The 19,754-nt window shown below is 43.0% G+C and overlaps 1 protein-coding gene across 4 annotated transcripts in view; it reads left to right on the top strand.

The window, feature by feature from the left end:
- RNFT2 (ring finger protein, transmembrane 2) overlaps positions 1-19,754 on the top strand; it is a 65,687-nt gene that overhangs the window by 24,795 nt on the left and 21,138 nt on the right. For all 4 annotated transcript variants that reach the window (XR_003851922.1, XR_003851921.1, XM_029571146.1 and 1 more), the window contains exon 6: positions 311-464. Coding sequence is in view for 2 of the 4 variants with exons in the window: in XM_029571146.1 (XP_029427006.1) it covers positions 311-464 (154 nt within the window). In the remaining 2 variants the exon portion in view is untranslated. The remainder of the gene's footprint in view (positions 1-310; positions 465-19,754) is intronic.

Here is a 19,754-nt window from a genome sequence, read left to right as displayed (position 1 = left end):
GTTATGGCTTTCCTTAATCTGATATCCTGCTTGCTGCATGAGAGCTGGCACTGCTTATTCTCCACGAAGATGATTCTGGCTCACGTTTCCTTTCTAAATGAGAGGCCCTCCAAAATAGACATAGTAATACTGAAGTTCTGAAAATCATTTTCATTATATATTTCCAATAGTAGACTGCTCTGCCTAGGCTTGGACAGGTTTAGTGCTTTCAATGGATCTTCACTTGTTTTTAAGTTCTAGGATTTGTCTCTGACGTGCTGTGGTTTTCTTTTCTTTTCTTTCCTATCCTGATCTGCTGATACTTCTCCAGCCTCATATTCCTGAAACCCAGCCTGAAGAGCCTGGATTTCTTTCAGTTGATGTGGATCGTGGGTATTGCAGACTTTGTGTTGAAGTACATCACTGTGGCATCAAAGTGCCTGATCCTCGCCTTGCCCAGGATAGTTCTGGCTGTCAAATCGAAGGTAAAACACTTTCTGGGCTTGCCCTCCTTAAAACAGCAGTGGTAACAATAGGGTTTGTTATATTCAAAAAAGTACAATGAAAATAGTATTTTATTTATTTATTTGAAATGATTTGTATCCCGCATATCAAAATTTCTATGCGGTTTAAGATAAATACATTCATAAGCAGATAGAAACAGGGAACGTAGAACTGCTAAGACAGTATTTCAGATATGTCCGAGAAAAGGGGAAGGACAGAGGTGGAATTTTTACGGCGAGAAAAGGAGGCATGTATGGAGAGTAGTGAAAATGCTAAACGAATACTTTTGTTCAGTATTTAGTGAAGAATTGCCGATTGTTGGCAGGGTACATATGGGAATGGGGTAGATGCAGGAGAAGAGAGTTTGTGTGGAACTAACATACAAGTGGACAGACCTATGGGACATACTCCCTAGGAGCTCAGAGAGGTTCTGGCGAGTTCACCGAAGGATGTGTTCAGTAGGTCTTTGGAGATGGCAATGGTCTTGCAGGGCTAGAGAAGGCCGATGAACTTTCTTATACGTGGTAACAGAGAGGAGATTGGAAATTACTGGCCATTTAGGCTTACCTTTGGTGGTGGGGAAAACTGAAAGAAAGGACAGTGATGTATCTGAAATCCAGTGGGTTGCAAGATCTGAGGCAGCATGGTTTTAATCTATTTATTTTCATATACTGCTACATCAAACTAGTGCTCTGTGTTTTTGCAACATAAATTGGTATAAATGAACAGAATAATGAATGCAGCATAGATCAGTATGGTCACGCCACCTGAGTCAGTATAGATGGCTGTTGTCAATTACAGAAAGAAATTGTGTCAGATCTGCTCAATTTCTTTGATTGGGTGAATAGAGAATTAGATCAAAGGTATGCACTGCGTGTGGTTTAGCTGAATTTCAGCAAAGGTTTTGATACTGTCCTACATAGGAGGCTCATTAATAAGATGAGCAGTCTGGGAGTGGGCCCCAAGGCGGTAGATTGGATTAGAAACTGGTTGAGTGACAGATGACAGAAGGTGGCAATAAATGAGGAAAGAAGGGTGATTAGTGGCTTGCCTCAGGGATCATTCTTGAGGCTGGTTCTGTTTGGCATCATTGTGAGCAATTTTATTTTGATGGGGTTGAAAGGAAAAGGTTGCCTTTCTGCAGTTGACACTAAGATCTGCAATAGAGTGAATGCCCCTGAGGGAGCATAGTGAATGAGAAGTGATCAAAGAGAACCCGAGGAGTGGTCAAATGCCTGGTAATTACAATTAAGTGGAAAAAGTGCAGCAACATGTGTTTGGGATACAGAAATCCAAGGGAGTAGGGGATAAGATAGTGACATGCATCAGCCAGGAGAGAGGCTTGAGGTGATAGTGTCTGATGATCTCAAAGCAGCAAAACAGAGTGATAAAGTGGTGGCCAGAGCTGGTGTGCATAGGAAGATGCAGAACAGCAGTAAAAAAAAAAGGTAATTGGCAAGACCTCCCCTAGAATATTGTGTTCAGTTCTTGAGGCTATACCTCTGAAAGGATTTAGAAAGGTTGGAGGAAGGCCGAAGAAGGTCTACCAAAATGCTGCAGGGTCTATACCAAAAGTAATATTAGATGAGACTTTAGGACCTAAATATGTATACCCTAGAGGAGAGCATAGAGAGGGGGATGGGATAAAATAGAGACATTCAAACACCTCAAAGGTATGTCAGTAGGGATGTGTATTTTGAGGTCCATTTTCAGCCACTGTGCAGCTCGGCTAGTTAACCGAATAAACTTAGCCAGCTAACTAATGGGGTGTATTTAAAAGTTTATTCAGCTAACTTTAGGACAGGTCAGCGGCACTAGAGTTATCCGAATATATTATTTGTCTAACTCTAAATATCGTAGTAAGCCGGATAATTTACCCCCTAACTCCGCTTCTCCCCAAAATGTCCCTCTTTATCCCGCTACCTTCTTGTTGGATAACTAGTTATCTTGAGTGGATTTAATAACATCAGAATAAATCCATATACTTTGCCCCATAAAATCTTCTGTAGCATTTTGAAAATATAAATGAAGAACATTATGTAAGTCCTGTTTGAACATGAATGATACTAAAAAGGTGGCCTTGCTGGGCTCAGCATTCACAGAATTCTCAAGAGCATCATCATTCATGTCTACATCAGCCCCTACTGGAGTCTCAGAAGTATCCACCCTAACCGAGGATTTCTTTCATTGATAAATAAAAAATTGTATTAATTGGAGGAAATTCCTCTGGCGTCGTTAGGAGAACTTCTTTTGGATATTTTTCTAAAAGGTCCGAGGAGGAAGTAGTAGCAACCTTTGGAAAATTTAAGACACCATAGATTCATTCTAGGGCGCCTATGAACCTAAAGCTTGTCTTTGACCAAGGAGGTATTAATACACTTAACTTCCTTAAGTTCATCTTCCAGCTCCTTAATCTTCCCCGTCATCTCCCTAAATCGGGCCTCTCGTTTTCCAACAAGAGCGTTACCGGAATCATTGAGCTTAATAGTATCTCAAAAAGAAAAGGTAATAGCTGAATTCAACTTTGCCAGTACTGTCCAAATTGCATCTAAGGAAACCAACGGGGGCGGGGGTTCACCAACAGGAGAAGGTAACTCTCGCTTCTGTAGTACCAAAGAGGTGCAGGCATCCACCCTAACGGCGGCATCTTCTCTATCCATCCTCCGTAAAACGTTGTTCAGAGCACCCAGATCACCTGAAAAATTCACAGGTGTTGATCTTTCAGATCCTCCAACCTGTTTCTCTGCATCTGCAGCAGTCTGAGTCTCAGCTTCAATAGCATCATCACTGGTCAGTGATGGCACCCAGATGTAATGGTCTCATGGGTGCTGGGAGAAGAAACTTCTCTATCTGAAGAAGGCTGTCCCACACCAACCTCAGCAACGAATCACTCCTCTGAGGGTCCCATATCAGGCTCTAGGAATCCTACAATCTTCTGCTGAGTCGATGAAGTCAAGGACACACCAGGATAAATCCTGACTTTATCCTAATGTTTTAAAGGGTTATTACATAAGTGGTAATAATCAGCAAAACAGGTAACCAGAAAATCAAGCAGAAGATCCGGACAACCCCTAGAGTCGAGCAGCCATCTTGACGCCTCCCCCCAACATGGAACTTTTTATGTTGTTCTTCTATAAAAATCTCCAAGTATCATTTTTTTTTTTTTTTTTTTTAGTTGTCAGTGCTGTATTCATGCTTTTTTAGCTGTCGGTGCTGTATTTGTGTTTTAAGAGGGTTATTGTGTAGCTGCCCACATTGGTGAAAACTCTGCTTGCACTTTTCCCTTTGAAAGTTATCCCACCAAAACTACTCACACACAATTACAGCTACTAATTTGTGTGCTGATATTTTTCAGGGGAAAATACATGCATATGTTTGAAAATGCAAAAATATGCACAGAATTCCAAACCTACCCACAAGGTTGTCTCTTCACCCTGCAGGAAAAAGTATATGCATACAGACCCTATGCACTTGCTTTTACTTACATATCGACTGAGCAATTTTTATAAAAGCCCATTTCCATGGGTAAAGCATTGTTTTACTTGCAAAAATGGCTTTAAATATTAGCCTCTCAATATATCACTGGGGCTCTGATGCAGATCTGGTCTTCAGCTGTCTATGCTGTATTTATGCTTTTTTTTTTTTTTGACCTGGCAATTTCCTCCTGTTCCTTTGTACCTTCAATTCAATTGGAACCAGGGCTGGCATCTGGCACAATGAACCCTCATTCACAACTACCCTGGGGATTTTTCTCCCTGATCCCCCAATATATCTAGTCTGGCCATTGCAGTGATGATACCGGGTTGGATGCCATGTACCAAGGCTGCTGCTGGAGCCCTGCAATTATGGGCCCCGAATCTGGCCACTAGCTGTCATCCTTAATGATGACAGCTGTCTCCCACCTTACCCCTGCCAGAGACTGTGAACGCTGCCTCCACAGTATCCCCATCTCCAGCCAGGACGTGGGGATCGAAGCAGAGACCTTTTACATAGCAATGTATGTCCAGACCAGCCATCTATTTATGCTTTATGGGGGTCAATAATCAAAACTGTCAGGGTTGTTGGAAACTCCGCGAGCTTTACAACCATAGTCAAAGCAAATGCTTGCACAAGATTTTGCTTTGATTATTGCCCATGCAAAAATGACCCACTGCAATTGCACCTGCTTTCTCTGCCTGTAATTAATTGTTCTGTTGGAAACTACGCTGGGTATATTTGCGCAATGATACCTACATGTGTAGTTTCTCTCCTCCAGAATCCATGAGTAGAAATATACTTTATGCAGAGACAGGTTGGGCAATATTCAAAGCCCCTACTTTCATGAGTTAAAATGAGTTTTACCCACAGGAAAGGCTTTGAATATTGCACTCTGTGTAATAGTGTGAGCCTGAATGGGATTCTGAAGATCTGCTCTTCAGCTATCCGTGCTGTATTCGTGCTTTACCTGTATTAGAGTGACGCCTGCCCAAGACTCTGATGGTGTTGTGCTTTTTAGCTGTCTGGCCTGTATGTATGCTTCATGGGGTGAACTGTTCAAAAGGTTTACGTGTGTAAAATTGGAAGTTACACGTACACTTGTAAGTAATATTTTGCAAAAGCCTGACGTGCGCCTACTGGCAGTATTGCGCACGAATGTTAAAGAGGAAAAAAGGGGCAGTTTCAGGGCATTCCAGGTGGGGTTTGGAAGTTTGTGCACAAGTTGCTACTTTTGTAAGTGGTATACACGCATACATTTCAGAACTTGTCTGCATACGTTTACAAGTGATAATTGACTCACGCAATTGGTATTGCACTTATCTTTTTTTTTTTTTGTAGTTCTTGGGTGGGAGGCCTGGGTGAACTGGTGAAAGGATTGGTGAACTGGTGATTCCAAGTACGCGCACAAGTATTTCTAAAAGCGCAGCGCGTACATACTTTCTAAAATACCTGCTTCCGTGTATGTAGCAGTTATGTGCATATTTTACAAATATGTGCACATGCTTTTATGAAATAGTAGGGGAAATGTATTTCCCTGCAATACAAACGCGCGAATGGACTTTCTGAACAGAGATACGTACTGTTTTATAAACTATGAAGCTCAATTTACATGTGCAGACCGTGAAAATTGGGCTGCCTGAGGGCAGTCTTCAGACTGCCTGCATCAGTGCAGAGTCCATGTATACTTCTTTCCTGCAAAGGTTTTTCAAAGCGAAGGTACGTGCCATTTTGCAGCTGTTCACCTTACTCTGTACTGAATGATACATTTCTTCCCTGCCCTAACTCCAGCTCAGGAATGCCTCCACTAAAAGTATTTGCAAGTAAAAGTATTTGCCTTATAGAACTACGCGCTTACTTTTATCTTCATACATGGTGGGAAATTATATCAGTCAGACAATACACGCGAGTAAACAGTTTTTACCTGAAAACTACCCTCTATGTATATCTGTGTGATGCCTGTAGGGGGCTCTAATGAATGTCAGCACAGCACTGTCCAGATTGGTTACTAGTGGTGGGCTTGGTTACAGAGATGGAGCTTTTAAGTCTGTAAACCTTTATTTCACTTTAGATAAGGAAACAGAGATCTGAAACTAAAAGGATATCTTCATTTTATTTCCTTAGATTAGCAAATTATTTATTATAAATTGGTTTAAATAAATAATAGTAGTAGTAGTTAAAGAGTAATTTTTAAAACCATTTATGCACATAAAACCTGGTTTTAGATGCATAAATAGCTATACTAAAACAGCCTGAGTGCATATAAAAGTACATAAACACTTTTATGTAGGAGTGGAGGAGTAGCTTGGTGATCAGAGCAGTGGGCTATGAACCAGGAGACCAGGGTTCAAGTCCTGCTGTCGCTCCTGTGACCTTGGGAAAGTCACTTTACCCTCTCTTGCCTCAGGTACAAACTAAGGGGATCATTTTTGTAAAGCTAGCGCACGTGAAAAGTCCCTTTTCGCGTGCAATAGCTAAAAAGGGGCGGAGTCGGGAGGAGTTGGGGTGGACACCGCGTGGACTGCGAAAAGGTAAGGAGCCTTTTCGCTGCCCATTTCGCGCCCAATAGCACCACCTTTTACGATGGCGCTATTGGGTGCGAAAGCCAGCCCGCCCCCCCCGCTTCGCCCCCCTGCACCGCTCGATTCACGACGCTGCGGTGTTTTAGAAAATATAGGCCTCTGGAGATAGGGAAATACCTACAGTACCTGAATGTAATCCACTTTGAAGTGCTGAAAAAAGTGCAAAAAACGGAATATAAATCTAAAATAAATAAATATGTACACTAAGTGGAGGCATTCAGGGGTTGGAAACCGCACACAGGTGTACATGCGTAAATTACATTCCCACACACACACACACGAGATGCGAGTGAATGTAGGCGCATACTCAGACAATCACCTGAGTAGTTTCTAAGCAAATTTACGTGCGTGAGTTCCCTTTGAAAATCCTTATCAAAGTCTATGTGTGCAGTGTTCAAGCAGACTTTATTGCTATACGGACTGTTGAAAATTATTGTAATAATTTCACAATTCCAAACAATGTGACTAGAAACAAAATATAACATATAGCAAAAAAAAATCCAAACCAACAGCCCAAATAAGATCTGAAAATCCCAAATGAATATACGTTAGCTCAAAAATTGAGGCCCACGTTTATATTAAAAAAAAAAAAAAAAAGGGGGGAACAGCAGCACTAGTGAGTTACTTATTTTATTCACACTTTTTTCATTTGCAGCTCAAGGTGAGTTACATTCAGTTGCCATAAGTATTTTTCTGTTCCCATAGGCTTACAGTGAGGGAGTCCAACTTTTCAAACCTATCCGTGGAACACCATTTCCACGTAGAAGTGGATGCATGGAGATTCATGCTAGTATTTTATAAACTGTGCGGAGGAGTTGCACAGTTTATAAAATACCATGTATATCTGCTCTGAAAGTACCTGCATATATTTTAGTATGCATAAATATTTCTAACACTAGAAAATGCATATTTTCTCTACTCATTTTAGAAATATGTAAGTATATTTTACACATGAAATAGTCATGATACTGTGTGAATAAACACCCATAATTGTATGCAGAGGCAGGTGTCTTATAACATATGCACATGTAATGTGTTGAAAATTCTTGCGTGTGTACTTGGAATCACCAGTTTACCCAATCCTCCTCCTCTACTTTACCTAGACCCTCTAGCACTTCACCCTGAACCTACCAGTGCACCAAGCCCTCCCACCCAAAAATTGCAGAACAGTCAATTCCAATTTCACTTCAGGAATCAATTAGCAGGTGTAAAATTGTACAAATAAGTTTTGCAATGTTTATGCATATATCTTGTACAAAATAGCAACTACCGCACGTACTTCTGAACCCCGCCCCAGAATACACTGACTGCCCCTTTTATAGGCATGAAACCAAAAAATACACGTGTAGTCTCAACAATGATAAAATAGCATATCTGCACGGAATCCCTTTGAGAAGTCACCTTTTAAGTTTGTACCTGAGACAATGGAGGGTGAAGTGATTAAGAACACTAGGAATGGCAGCAGGACTTGAACTCTGGTTTCCCTGGTTCTCGACCTGCTGCTCCAACCAGTAAGGTACTTCTCCACGCCTACTTTAAAAGGCGCAGTCGTCTTCTCCTCGTTCAGCATAAGCGATATCACCAAATGAGGTCCCTCCTTGGGATAAACCAAAGCTGAAAACTTATTTCTCAGAAGCTACACAGGAACCAAAACCAATATTGCACACCTTGATATACAATGTAATATTTATAGCAAAAGTGTAATCTAAAAATACTGCCAGACATCCTAAATCCACCCCTCATCTCCAGAAATGTCTTCCTTCTAACCTGAGAAATTTGCACATATCAGGAGATCCTCAGCTCAGTGTGCCACAGTAATCTGAGAAGCAACTAGAATGTTACATAAGAATTGCCATATTGGGTCAGAGCAAAGGTCCATCAAGCCCGGTATCCTGTTTCCAACAGTGGCCAGTTCAGGTCATAAGTACCTGGCAGGATCCCAAGGGGTAGATAGATTGGAAAATAGCACAGAAAATATCATAATGTTTCTGTATAGTGAGACTGTTGTGTTCAGGTCTTGTTGCCCCCTCTCGAAAAAGATATAGAAGAACTAGAAAGGGTGCAGAGAAAGGCAACAAAAATGATAAAGGGAATGAAATGATTCCCTTCTGATGAAAGGCTATGCAGGTTAGAGCTCTTCAGCTTGGAGAAGAGACAACCGAGAGGGGATATAATAGAAATTTAAAAAATCATGAGTGGGGTGGAACAAGTAAAGAGGGAGACAGTTATTTACCCTTTCAAATAATACAACAACTAAGGAACATTCTTTGAAACTTAACAGGTAGCAGATTTAAAACAAGTCAGAGAAAGTATTGAATATATAAGCCAGGATTGTCCAACTCCAGTCCTTGAGAGCCACAAACAGGTCTGGTTTTCAGGATATCTACAATGAATATGCATGAGATAGATTTGCATGTGCTGCCTCTATCGTATGCAAATCTGTCATAAATATTCATTGTGGATATCCTGAAATGGAGAAGCTATGTTTTTGGATTTCTGAGGATAGACAAATGGACCCCTCGGTCTGTTCCTGTATGTCAACTTCTTATGTTCTTATACAAATAGCCTCAAACTGTCTCTCAGTTCCAGTCAGCCTCCTCAACGAGAGTGTAGTTAAGTCTTAGATCTGGACTTTATGCTTAGCAGTTCTGCCACTGAATCATTTGTAGAGGATATTTTAAGCCTCCCAGTATGAAGCAGTTTGAGCTATTCCAGTTTTTACCATGAGCTCAATTGGGAACACTTAAGTTTCTTACCTGCTGCCAAGGTATTTGCAAGGGCTTCTTCTTTGTCAACGTGTGGCTACTTCAGATCGGTGTAAAAGCTAGACTGACTCTGGCTGTTTTACCTTGGGAGTCTTTAAAAAAAATTCACTTAGGATTAGACCAATGGATGGGACATTTACATATATATTTTTTTTTTTCGCTTGGGTCTCACATTTGGACCCTGACACGTTTGAGAGATTCGCTGGAGAGAGTTATTCATTTCTCACTGGCTTGCTTCCAGCCCTTGGTGGCTGCATCATTTATATATTTATTTATCTTTGGGGGAGATTAATGTGCCAGGGGGCAGAGCACACCCAGCCTGCTCTGAGCTAAGGGGACAGCCTTCCCAAGATGAATTGCAGCTGTGGAAGAGGTGCGCAGCCTTTCCCTGCCTGTCTGGGAGCGCTGCGGAGTGGGTCATTAATCCTTGTCTGGGGTGGGAGAAAAGAGGAGGGGGAAGCAATATTCATCTTTATATACAACTACTGTGGGGAGCTGGCGGGGGAACGGTAATGGCTCCTATCACAGCTGTCTTGCTACGCAGTGATGTTTCATCCCGGTTGTTAGATACCCCGCTTTCTTGTTTGCCTTTTTTTGTGTTGCATCTCATTTTTGGCCTCTCTCTTTTTTTTTTTTTTTTTATTCTTGTCATGTGCTAGATGTGATAAATTAAAATATATGACAGGTACACTGAGGAATATATTAAAATAGGGAGGAGGTAAGTGTGTCAGGGAGAGGATAACAGAGACACAAATTTGGATACAGTGGGCAGATGTACTGGGCAATTTCCCATGAACACACAACGGGGAAAAAAATCTTTAGTGAAAAGGGGGCCGAAATGTGAAAGGAGAAACGCTAGTACTTGGTCTTTCTTCAGGCTTCAAGGTTATTTCAGTTTAAGATTTCTTAAAATAGAATTTCTCTGTAAGCAGCTGGACACTAGACAAGCCATCCTGGGCGATTCTTTCCTGGCTAATGGGGTCTCTTTTTTTTTTTTTTTAATTTTACCTATTCTTCTTAAAGGTTAGGAAGGGGAATTTTCTAACAGCACGCGTCAGGCTAAAATCTACGTGTAGAAAGTGTCCGCAGGCTTCAGCTCGAATTTTCAAAGCGGACTTACGGACATCGTCGGCCCTCTTTGAAAATCATCCTTCTTAGTCTGTGTAAATGTGTGCATGGAGTTTTCAACGCATGCTTTGGAAGATGGAAAATGTGTGTGAAAATGGTTTCCCTAACCCAAAACTTCTCCTGGAACATATCTTTCTAAGGTGCATAAAAGTAAGCACAAAATCATTTTTGCATGGACTTTTAAGCACACTCCCTCTCTGCCAATTATCAGAAACCCATTTATGTGCATAAATCCTTTTGAAAATTCAACCCTAAATTTTTAAGGGGGTGGGGGGTCATATTTAAAGTGTGCATTGGAACAAAGGCAAGCATGTATTTCATACCAGAGGCTTTGCATCAGTTCTCAAAGCAGAAGTGCATATGTACTTTCTCTTTGAAACTGGCCATAGTGCAGACTTCACACAGCAACTTGAACCTGTTTTTTGTCAGTGAGTTGAATTTTATTTTATTTTTTAAAAATCCACACAGAGATCTGAAAATGCAATCTGTGCATATACTTGTCCTTCCCCGGCCGCGTCACAGTCCTGGGAAAGTCACCTCTCAATGCGGCTAAACGTACACGTGTTGTGGAAGAATGCATAAACTTTTGGTCGCATTTCCAGGTAGTCGATTAACACAGGTCAAAATGCTTTTTACCGAAATAAATCACTTTGAAACTTGACTTCTTAATACACTATAAATGAAATACATTTCAATAATAGTAAATTGATATTTCAAGCAGTAATGAGAGTAAACTATGAAACAGTGCAAGGTTACTTAGTAAATGGAAAAATAATCAGATTGAGAGATTCAGAATAAGCAAGATGGAATAGAGAGGATTTTAGTTTTGTTTGGAAAGCAGGGCTAGAGAAGAGGCATCCTGTGGACCAGGTCACTGGTCCTTGGCCATGCAAGGGAGAGAAGTCCCTGCTAATTGCACAGGGTCGGCCCCAGATGTGAGCCTCTAAACAACACATGGCTTGCTTGTTTAATGCAGGGAACTCAGAGAAGAGAGAGAGAGAGTGTGTGGTTGAAACCAGGGAAGGAAAGAGAGAGGAGAAGTAATCCAGGTTAAGGCTGCAAATATGCATCTGATATCTAAAGTCAAGGCACAAATGGAGCAAGGTAGTGACATGGGAAACAGGAGAGTGAATGAGCTCCTGAGTTTTATACAACTTAGAGTGGGCTGCATGATGTGTCAGGAAGATCAGAGGAGGATGTTGCAATAGTCCAAATAGGAGAAAAAAACAGCATGAAGCAAGACCTGGCGAGTGTCAAAAGACAGAGGAAAAAGTACTTTGTGAAAATCAAATGGTTGTTAGTGGAGAGAAGAGCAAAGAGAAATTGATGTAGGTGTGGGGAGGAAGAGACAGGTCTGGGGTGGCCCCCTGGCTTCACAGAGCTGGACATAGAGAAATAGGCTGAGTCGATGGAGTAGGAAGGTAGTGAATAGCAGGGGACCGAAGAAGAGTACCTGAGTTGTAGAGAGGAAGTGGCAGCGCATCCAGGACTGTACAACAGAGAGGCGGGCAGAGAGTTAAGAAGGAACAACTAGAGAGGAGGAGAGAAAAATATCAGTGCAGGAGCAATTGCGAATGGCTGAACAAAGAAATAAGAAAGCCATTGGAGAGAGAGTGTAGACAGAAAAAAAAAGCAAGGGCCTTGGAACAGAGCTCCAGCTGAGAGAGCTCACACGGACAAAGAGTTATTCACAAGGACAATGAGAGCGGTTGGATAGATTGGAAATAAACCAGGTAAAGACTGAGTCAGAAAAGCCAAGAGTAGTGAGAGTTGATGGAAGGATATTGTGATTGACCATGTCAAAGGCAGCAGATGGTTTCTGTGTGTGTTTATATGCTTATGTCTGGCTGATTAAATGAAAAGTAAAAAAAAAACCCAAAAACAATAATAATAATGAAGGCAGCAGACGGGGCCAGGAGAACAAGGACTGATGGTTATTGATGATATATGCAGTAGCTATTGCGTTTTGTTAAATCTTTTATATCTCTTATTTAATTTTATTTTTGAGTCTTGGCAGAAGATGGTCTAGTTGCTGCCATCCCAATAAACCCAAACTTCTTTTCCTGCTACTATTTCTTAAAGCACTGGCTTGTGCGGCTTCTTTTCCTTTCTTGGGGCAGTCTAGGAGGTCAGTAAGGGCTTCCAGCAGCTGAATGAGTCCATTCCTAAAAGTATAAAACCCCAAAACTACAGTAGGTGAAAGTCTGCACAAATTTCCCAGAAGAGCAATGGAAATGTTTTTCAGCTTTTCTGAAAAGTTCCACTAGATTTCAAGTGTTGCAGAAGACAAGGTTTGAAGTTATTTGGTGGGGGTGTTTGAGGTAGTAAATTCCTGGGCTTTGAAAGCCGTTAACATGGGTAAATCATGATTTAGCCATATAAACTGGTGGCCTGTAAATAGCTCTCAGGCTACCTATAGGTGCGTGCGGTGTCCCACAACATGGGGACTTTTAGCCGCATTTGGGGGAGGGCGGTCCCAGGAGTCATGTCCTGGGCAGGATTGGACTATAACCCGCGTAAATTGCACGTTTGCATTAATGCGCACTACTTTCCATGAGAAATCTAGCTGCGCAAAAGTGGAAAACACCCAAGGACTTTGCTGCAAGATGGACCTTGGGAAAATTGCCCCTAACTGTGTCAATGACAGAGTCTGCAGAGACGCCGGTATTCCTACCTGCCTTTATGTGCAGGAAATGTTTATGGGAAAATAATGCAGGTCGGTTTGAAAATGCATTCGGTATGCATGCTTTTTCTTCCCCAACCTAAATGCCCCATCCCCTCCAAATGCAGGTAAAAGTATGCACACACAGCCAGCCACATACTTAACAGTAACTTTCAAACCAGCGCACAAGTACACAAGGATGCAGCTGTTTTATAACACTTATTTATTTATTTATGTAAGCGTTTTATATACCGTTCCAAAATTAGATCACAACGGTTTACAAGATCCGCATGCATATTCATGGTTAATGATCACATTTTTTGGGTCAGCAATCACCTTTTATTAAAAAAAAAAAACCAACAACTTGGCTGCGCACGTGTGTGTGCCAAATTTTAAGAGGGCGTGCGCAGAACTTGCTTCTGCTGCGTAAATCGGATTTTAAAAGGGCTGCACGCCCACACCATTGCCAGTTTACCAGTTCGCCCAGTTAACAGCTAGGTCCTTCAAACCCCCCTACATTCTCTCCCCCCACCCCCCCCCCAGTTTCCCCAGAGCCTTTAAACCCCTCAGAAATGGCTTAATCCTTTTATTTTATAACTTGCATCTCATCCACAGCAGAAGTAAAGATACGCGGCAGAGGGACCTCGGGGCGCGTCAGGGCGCATAAGTATTTATCTCCACATCTGCTGACCGGGCACCAAAATGAGGAAGGGGGGGGGGGAGGGTGAGTGTCATCTCCTCCCCCAGCTCCCGGAAGTCAGCAGTGCAAATTAAACTGTCTGGGAAGGAATCCGTTTCTAAAGTCCACGCTGCCACATGTTCTGCAGCAAATGTCAAAAGGACCATGGCCAGGATAAAGGGAACGGAAGGAGGGAGGGAGGAGGCCTGGCGTAGAGAGTTGCACGAGAGCCGTGTGGGAAGGGGGGCTACATGTGAAATAGTGTGGAGGGGGTCAAGGGGAAATGAAAGAGCTAGGAATTGGAGTAGAAGGGGTTTGAAAGAACTGGGGGAAAAGGCATTAGAGAGGTGTGAGAGAGCCAGAGTGGGAGGGTAGATATCAAAGTAAGCAGAACTGGTGATGGAGGGGGGAGGGTGAAAGTGTCGGAGCAGTTTCAGGATGCAGGTGATGAGGATGGTATTTCTGCGAAAGATAGAAGTAGTGAAGGGGTAGGGAGAGTGACAGAGCCAGAAGCAGAGGGAGGCGAGGATGGGTAAGAGAAAGCCATGGGTAATGAAGGGAGAGAGGGGTGGTAAGAATAGAGCTAGAAACTGTGATGGGAGGGAGGGAGGGAAAGAAAGAGAGCCAAAGTATGATGGGGGTGGAGGAGTGAACGATAGAGCCAGAGGCATGATGAGGGCGGAGGAGTTAGAGCCAGAGGTGTGATCTGGGAAGAGGGAGGGTTTACATGAGAGAGAGAAATACCACAGAGGGGTGAGCGGAGGGGTGTGTGTGAGATCTAGGAGGGCTGATGGCTATGGGTGTAGGGGAGTGAGAGAGAAGGGGTGGGGATAGGAGATAGGGGAAGAGAAAAAAGAGGTGGAGTTAGAGGGTACTGGTACCTGGCAGGGGGGAAAAGAGGGCGAGGGGCAGACTGGCACTGGGCAGAAGTTCAGAGAGAGAGGGCAAAATAGCATAAGGGGAGGTGTTATACTGGGGCTTCTAAACCCCCGATATTGTTATGGGGGTTGAGGGTGCTATGCTAGGACTGTAGAGAGGGAAGTGGTGAGCACAAGGTGGGAGGATTTATGTATGGATTTGAATTTAAGATTGAGACTGTTGGGTACAGGGTAGAGAGATTGAAAGAAATTAGTGGGGATGGGGTGGGGAAATTGAGAAAAGAGAGAGCGCGAGTGGTGGGAACAGGGTGGTGGAGCAGGGAGAGGATGGTATTGAGAGAGAGCCTGGCTGGAACTGAGAGAGAGAGAGAGAGACTGGTGGGAAGAGGATAGGGGGGGATTGAGAGAGGAGACTGGTGTGGGGATGAGGTGTCCTATTTGGGACCCCCTCTTAAAAACACGAGGCTCTTTGGCACTGTGCATTTTTATTCAGTGGCTCTTGGTATGTGAAGGATTGGCCACCCCTGCTGTAGCTGATCTGAAACATCCCTGAGTTTTATTCCGGATTCCTGCCTAGAAAGTTTTCCTGTCCCCCTGGTTTAAAGCTCCCACGCTCTACGTTTTTCAAACACTTTCTATTGCTGTAGCTTCCTTCCCTTTCTTCCCAGACTGGCCTTGTACACAGGCCGATGGGCTGGTCGGAAAGGACAACCTTTATAGTTGTCTAACTTGCACTACTGCAAGTTTTATTTTCCAGACCACAAGGTCTAAAAAAAACCCAAACACAATGCTAGTGAGGGACTCTTATTTAATGTAGCAAGAATGTATTTAATAACTAAATTGTCTTTCATCCCAGCACCAAAAAACACAACATCAAAAAAGCCCAATAGGATAATAATTGTTACAGGCATTCCTTCGTAGTAATTATTGAATTTGTTTTAGATATGTGCAGAGCAGTACAATCCAAGCAATACAATCCATGTTGATCACAGATTAATGCTGGTAGGAGAATGCGCTTGTTGAACAGGATGAAAAATATCTGTAATTAAAATAAAACAATGAACTCCGTTTAAATATAGCATGCATGCAGTGATGTTCAAGTTGGGAATTAACCAGTGGAAAATGGGACATTCTAGATAGCCTTGGTTCCATTTGTATGCAATATTACCCATGGATATAAAAATGAATTTATCTGTCAAGACATATTAGAAGCTTTCAGTGTGTAACCCATTTCAAAATATATTCTATAATACCAAACAGCACAGTTCATCGTTCTGGAAAAACAACCTTCTTATTTCTATTCATTTTTGCATACTTAACTGATCTTCCACTGCACATAGTCAAGACTAATCAGGCTTAGGCTAATGATAATTACAATTTCATAGTCCCTAATTTTGAAGGTATTATGAATTGACGCTGTCATTATGTTGATATTGAGAAATCGCTGTATTGTCATTTAAGCAGCTAGTAAGTTAGGAGCTGCTGCTGACAGTCCACTCGTCCCAATTAAAGACCACCCAATCACCAGTTACAAATTTTCATGAAAATCAATCCAGTGATTCTCAAAATAGGATATATTGAATTTCTCTCTGATGCATTTACAGAGAAATTTCCAAATTTTCCTCCTCCTCCACCCCAATCATTGTGACTTTTGAGCAGTACAAAAGTCAGATACCCCTCCCTCCCAGGAAACTAACTTTCCGTAAAATTTGTCAGCAAAATCATATTGTTTTGTAAATACGCACTAGAGGAAATAATATTTTATTGCCTTATAAATCATCGCTGGCCAAGGACTGACCAAAATTTCATTCCATTCAAACAAAATTCCCTATGTCCATATATCAAGTTTTGTCCTAGTGGCTATTAAGAAGTAATAAGTGGAATTTGCACTCCCATGCATTTCTTTTGGGGAAATTATTGACTTGGTCCCTCACCTGTATCTTCCCTTCTCCACCCTGCCCCCAGCAAAATCATTTGCATATTTTGAAAAGTTCAGATGTCCTCCTAATGGCCTGGTTCATTTTGGTCTAGCTGTCTAGAAATTAAAAGGGGAGAGACAAACAAGGGGACACATTCTATGATCCTTATATTACAAATCACTAAATTATTACATTTTAAAATTCCTGTATGTATCTGCCATGCTAGCTCTTTTGACGTTTCAGTGAGCCTAAGAAGTGCCGTGCTAGGTGAGACTCAAGATCCATCAAACCCAGCATCCTGTCTTTGACAGTGGCCAGGCCCAAAGAGTAGATCCAGTTTCTTGGTGCTTGCTCCCTGGAATAAGTGATGGGTCTCATGGAGGTTTTATAACTGTTTATGGACTTGTCCTTCAGGAAACCTGGCATGGACCCGAGGCCCAAAACTGCCACTGGAGAGAGAGCGAGAGAGAGAGATAAACCTGTGAAATGTGGCTAGAGTGGCATTCCCCCAGGGAAAGAGCTTTAAATGAGGTATCATTCACCTCAATCAGCCAAAAGCCGATGGAAGAGGTACAGCTGGACCAAGTGCACAGATAAGAAGAAAGTTATGTATATCAATCATAAATAATAGCTGCTGCTGTTGTGTAAGTGTGGAGAAGCCTTTGGTCCCCCACTTGCTGGCCCTAGATCCCTGCCTGGTAGGTAACAGCTAGGAGGGACAGACCATTCCTTGCAGCTCCTTCCCCTGAAGGATGCCTGCAATGGTTCAGTCCTTGTCCAGAAGGGGGGGGGGGGGGGGTCGGAGCCTTAGTGAGTGTGGTCAGTGTAGTTTGGGTTTTGTTGAGAAAGGAGCTGGTTTTTTATTCCTGTGCAGTTTTTGCTTGGGAGACTCCCCAATTCCAGTGCACCCCTTGCCTGGTAGGGGCTATCCCTTCCTGATAGGAAGGAGTTTGTCCAAATTTGGTTGTGCCTGGGTGTAATCCTGTTCCTGCTGGTGAGGCAATCCCCATAACCGAAAGACAAGAGGGAGAAGACCTGGTTATTCCTTTCCATCTGGTGAGAGGACTTCAGTGATTCCTCACCCAGCGGTGAAGCCTCTTTGGATTTTTGAGAGTTGCCTTTTAGTGAGGAGGTTTTTGTACCGCCTTTCCTCACTGTGTGGCTGGACTGTAAAAGCTCTGCTGGTATACGGAAAAACCATTTCCCTTAAGAGGTCACACTACAAAAAGAATCCAGAGGAGAAGAGTTTCAAGATCAAATTGGAGACCTTAACCGAATCTCCACCCCAGGGAACGCAGGACATAAGCTGGGAACATCTGGGACTCTGTTGCATTGCAGATACGAGACTTTTTTGTGGATTTAGGGGACTCCCTTCCTGGCTGAGACCCTTACCCTGCAGACAAGGAAAAGTGGATGAGCTGCTTCCAGAGAGTAGTACTAAGGACACCTGCACAGAGTGAAGAAGAGAGCATTCTTAGATATGTCCCAGATTAAACAGAGATGTGAAGTAGGACAAGTAACCCATCAATTGGACATTTTATTTAATTTCTGTAAAACAAAGTAAAATTTCTTTTGAACACTCACATAATGTCCTGCCTGTTTATACAACACTAACATCACCAAAGGGGATAGTAACGCACCTCAGAGAGGATTCCCGTTCACCACCTAGGCCTAAAAGGTTAAGGGCCGGATTTTAAGAGGTACACACAGGCGAACATTTGTGCGCGCAACCCGGTGCACACAAATGTATGCCCGATTTTTATAACATGCAGGCACGGCCGCGCGCATGTTATAAAATCCAGGGCCGGCGCGCACAAGGGGGTGCACAATTGTGCAACTTGCGCGCGCCGAACCGTGCAGCCTTCCTCCGTTCCCTCCACCCCCCCCCCCACCTTCCCCTCCCTTCCCTTCCCTAACCCGTCCCCCAGCCCTACCTAAACTCCCCCCCCCCTTACTTTTATCTTATAAGTTGTGCCTGCCTCTGGACAGGTGTAGGTTGCGCACGCCGGCCAACAGCCAGCCCGCGATCCTGGACACAGCGGCAAATGGCCGTTGTGCCTGGAGACTCCGTCCCCGCCCATGCCAATGCCCTGCCCCTTTTTTCAAGCCCCGGGACATATACACGTCCCGGGGCTTGCGCGCATCCCCGGGCTTATGCAAAATAGGCTAGGCGTGAGCAGGAACGGGTTTTTGCGGTTACACGCATAATATACGCACGTAACCCTGTTAAAATCCACCCCTAAGCCTTTCCCCCACAGAAAAAATCCACTCCCTTGGGTCTTTTAAAAATTGGAGAAATGGCAAAAGGAGATCGTCCCATGAGAAATTCTTTTGTGTGCCCTTGGAATACCACAATATACAAAGAAGGGTTACATAAGTTTTGTGTTTAGAAAATACGCCACTCTTGGTAGCTGTAATACCCCACGCTTTTCAATCCAGAGTGTGATGAAATAGATGTTGACCAAAGTTTCTTGGACCGATTTGAGAATTTTTACCCTTTGGGTTGACAACAAGGCTCCTGGTGGTCATGCTATCGTCCCCGGGATGGTAATTATTCACTGTAACCTTCCTGTCCAGTCACTGGATAAGAGTTCTTTGATGGGCTGTGACCCCAGGTTGTTGTAAAACAGCTTTCTTATAAAGGGGTTTACTATAAAGGTGGACTCCCATATTGCTCTTGTACAGTTGTCAGTGTGCAGGATGCTGCACCTGTTGACAGGGCGCTTACACAGGAAGATCCTGGAATCAAGGTATGAGCACAGCGAGGTTAAGTGCCCTATTTAAGGGATAATTTGTAAGCGATGCGCGCCTTGCTTGCAGGCCCAAGGACACTTTGTACCTGTGGGTCTGCAAGTGGACTTTATGAAGGAAATCTCTCCATGGAGTTTCCCTTTAAAGATTCAGGGGCATGTGGATACTTTTGTAAAGTACTGGTGGGGATTTCCAAATAAAATGGTTGCACGTGGTTTTTGAGCACAGCTAAAAGTACGCCTGCATTCACCGGAGGCAGTTTCCAAAAGATGTTTTATATGGATGAATGCGTTTAATCTGTGTAAAATCTTGTCCTTTTAAAGGGCAGGGCAAATACCTGTAAATCAACTTGCATGGTTTAGAAACAGCCCATCTTTTAATCCAGGCTTTAATTTCTTGCAAATTCTGGGAGAGAAAAAATTTCCACAGAAGG

The sequence above is a fragment of the Rhinatrema bivittatum genome, chromosome 11, assembly GCF_901001135.1.
Source record: "Rhinatrema bivittatum chromosome 11, aRhiBiv1.1, whole genome shotgun sequence".
NCBI lineage: Eukaryota > Metazoa > Chordata > Amphibia > Gymnophiona > Rhinatrematidae > Rhinatrema > Rhinatrema bivittatum.
This window is presented reverse-complemented; position numbering and strand designations above follow the sequence as displayed.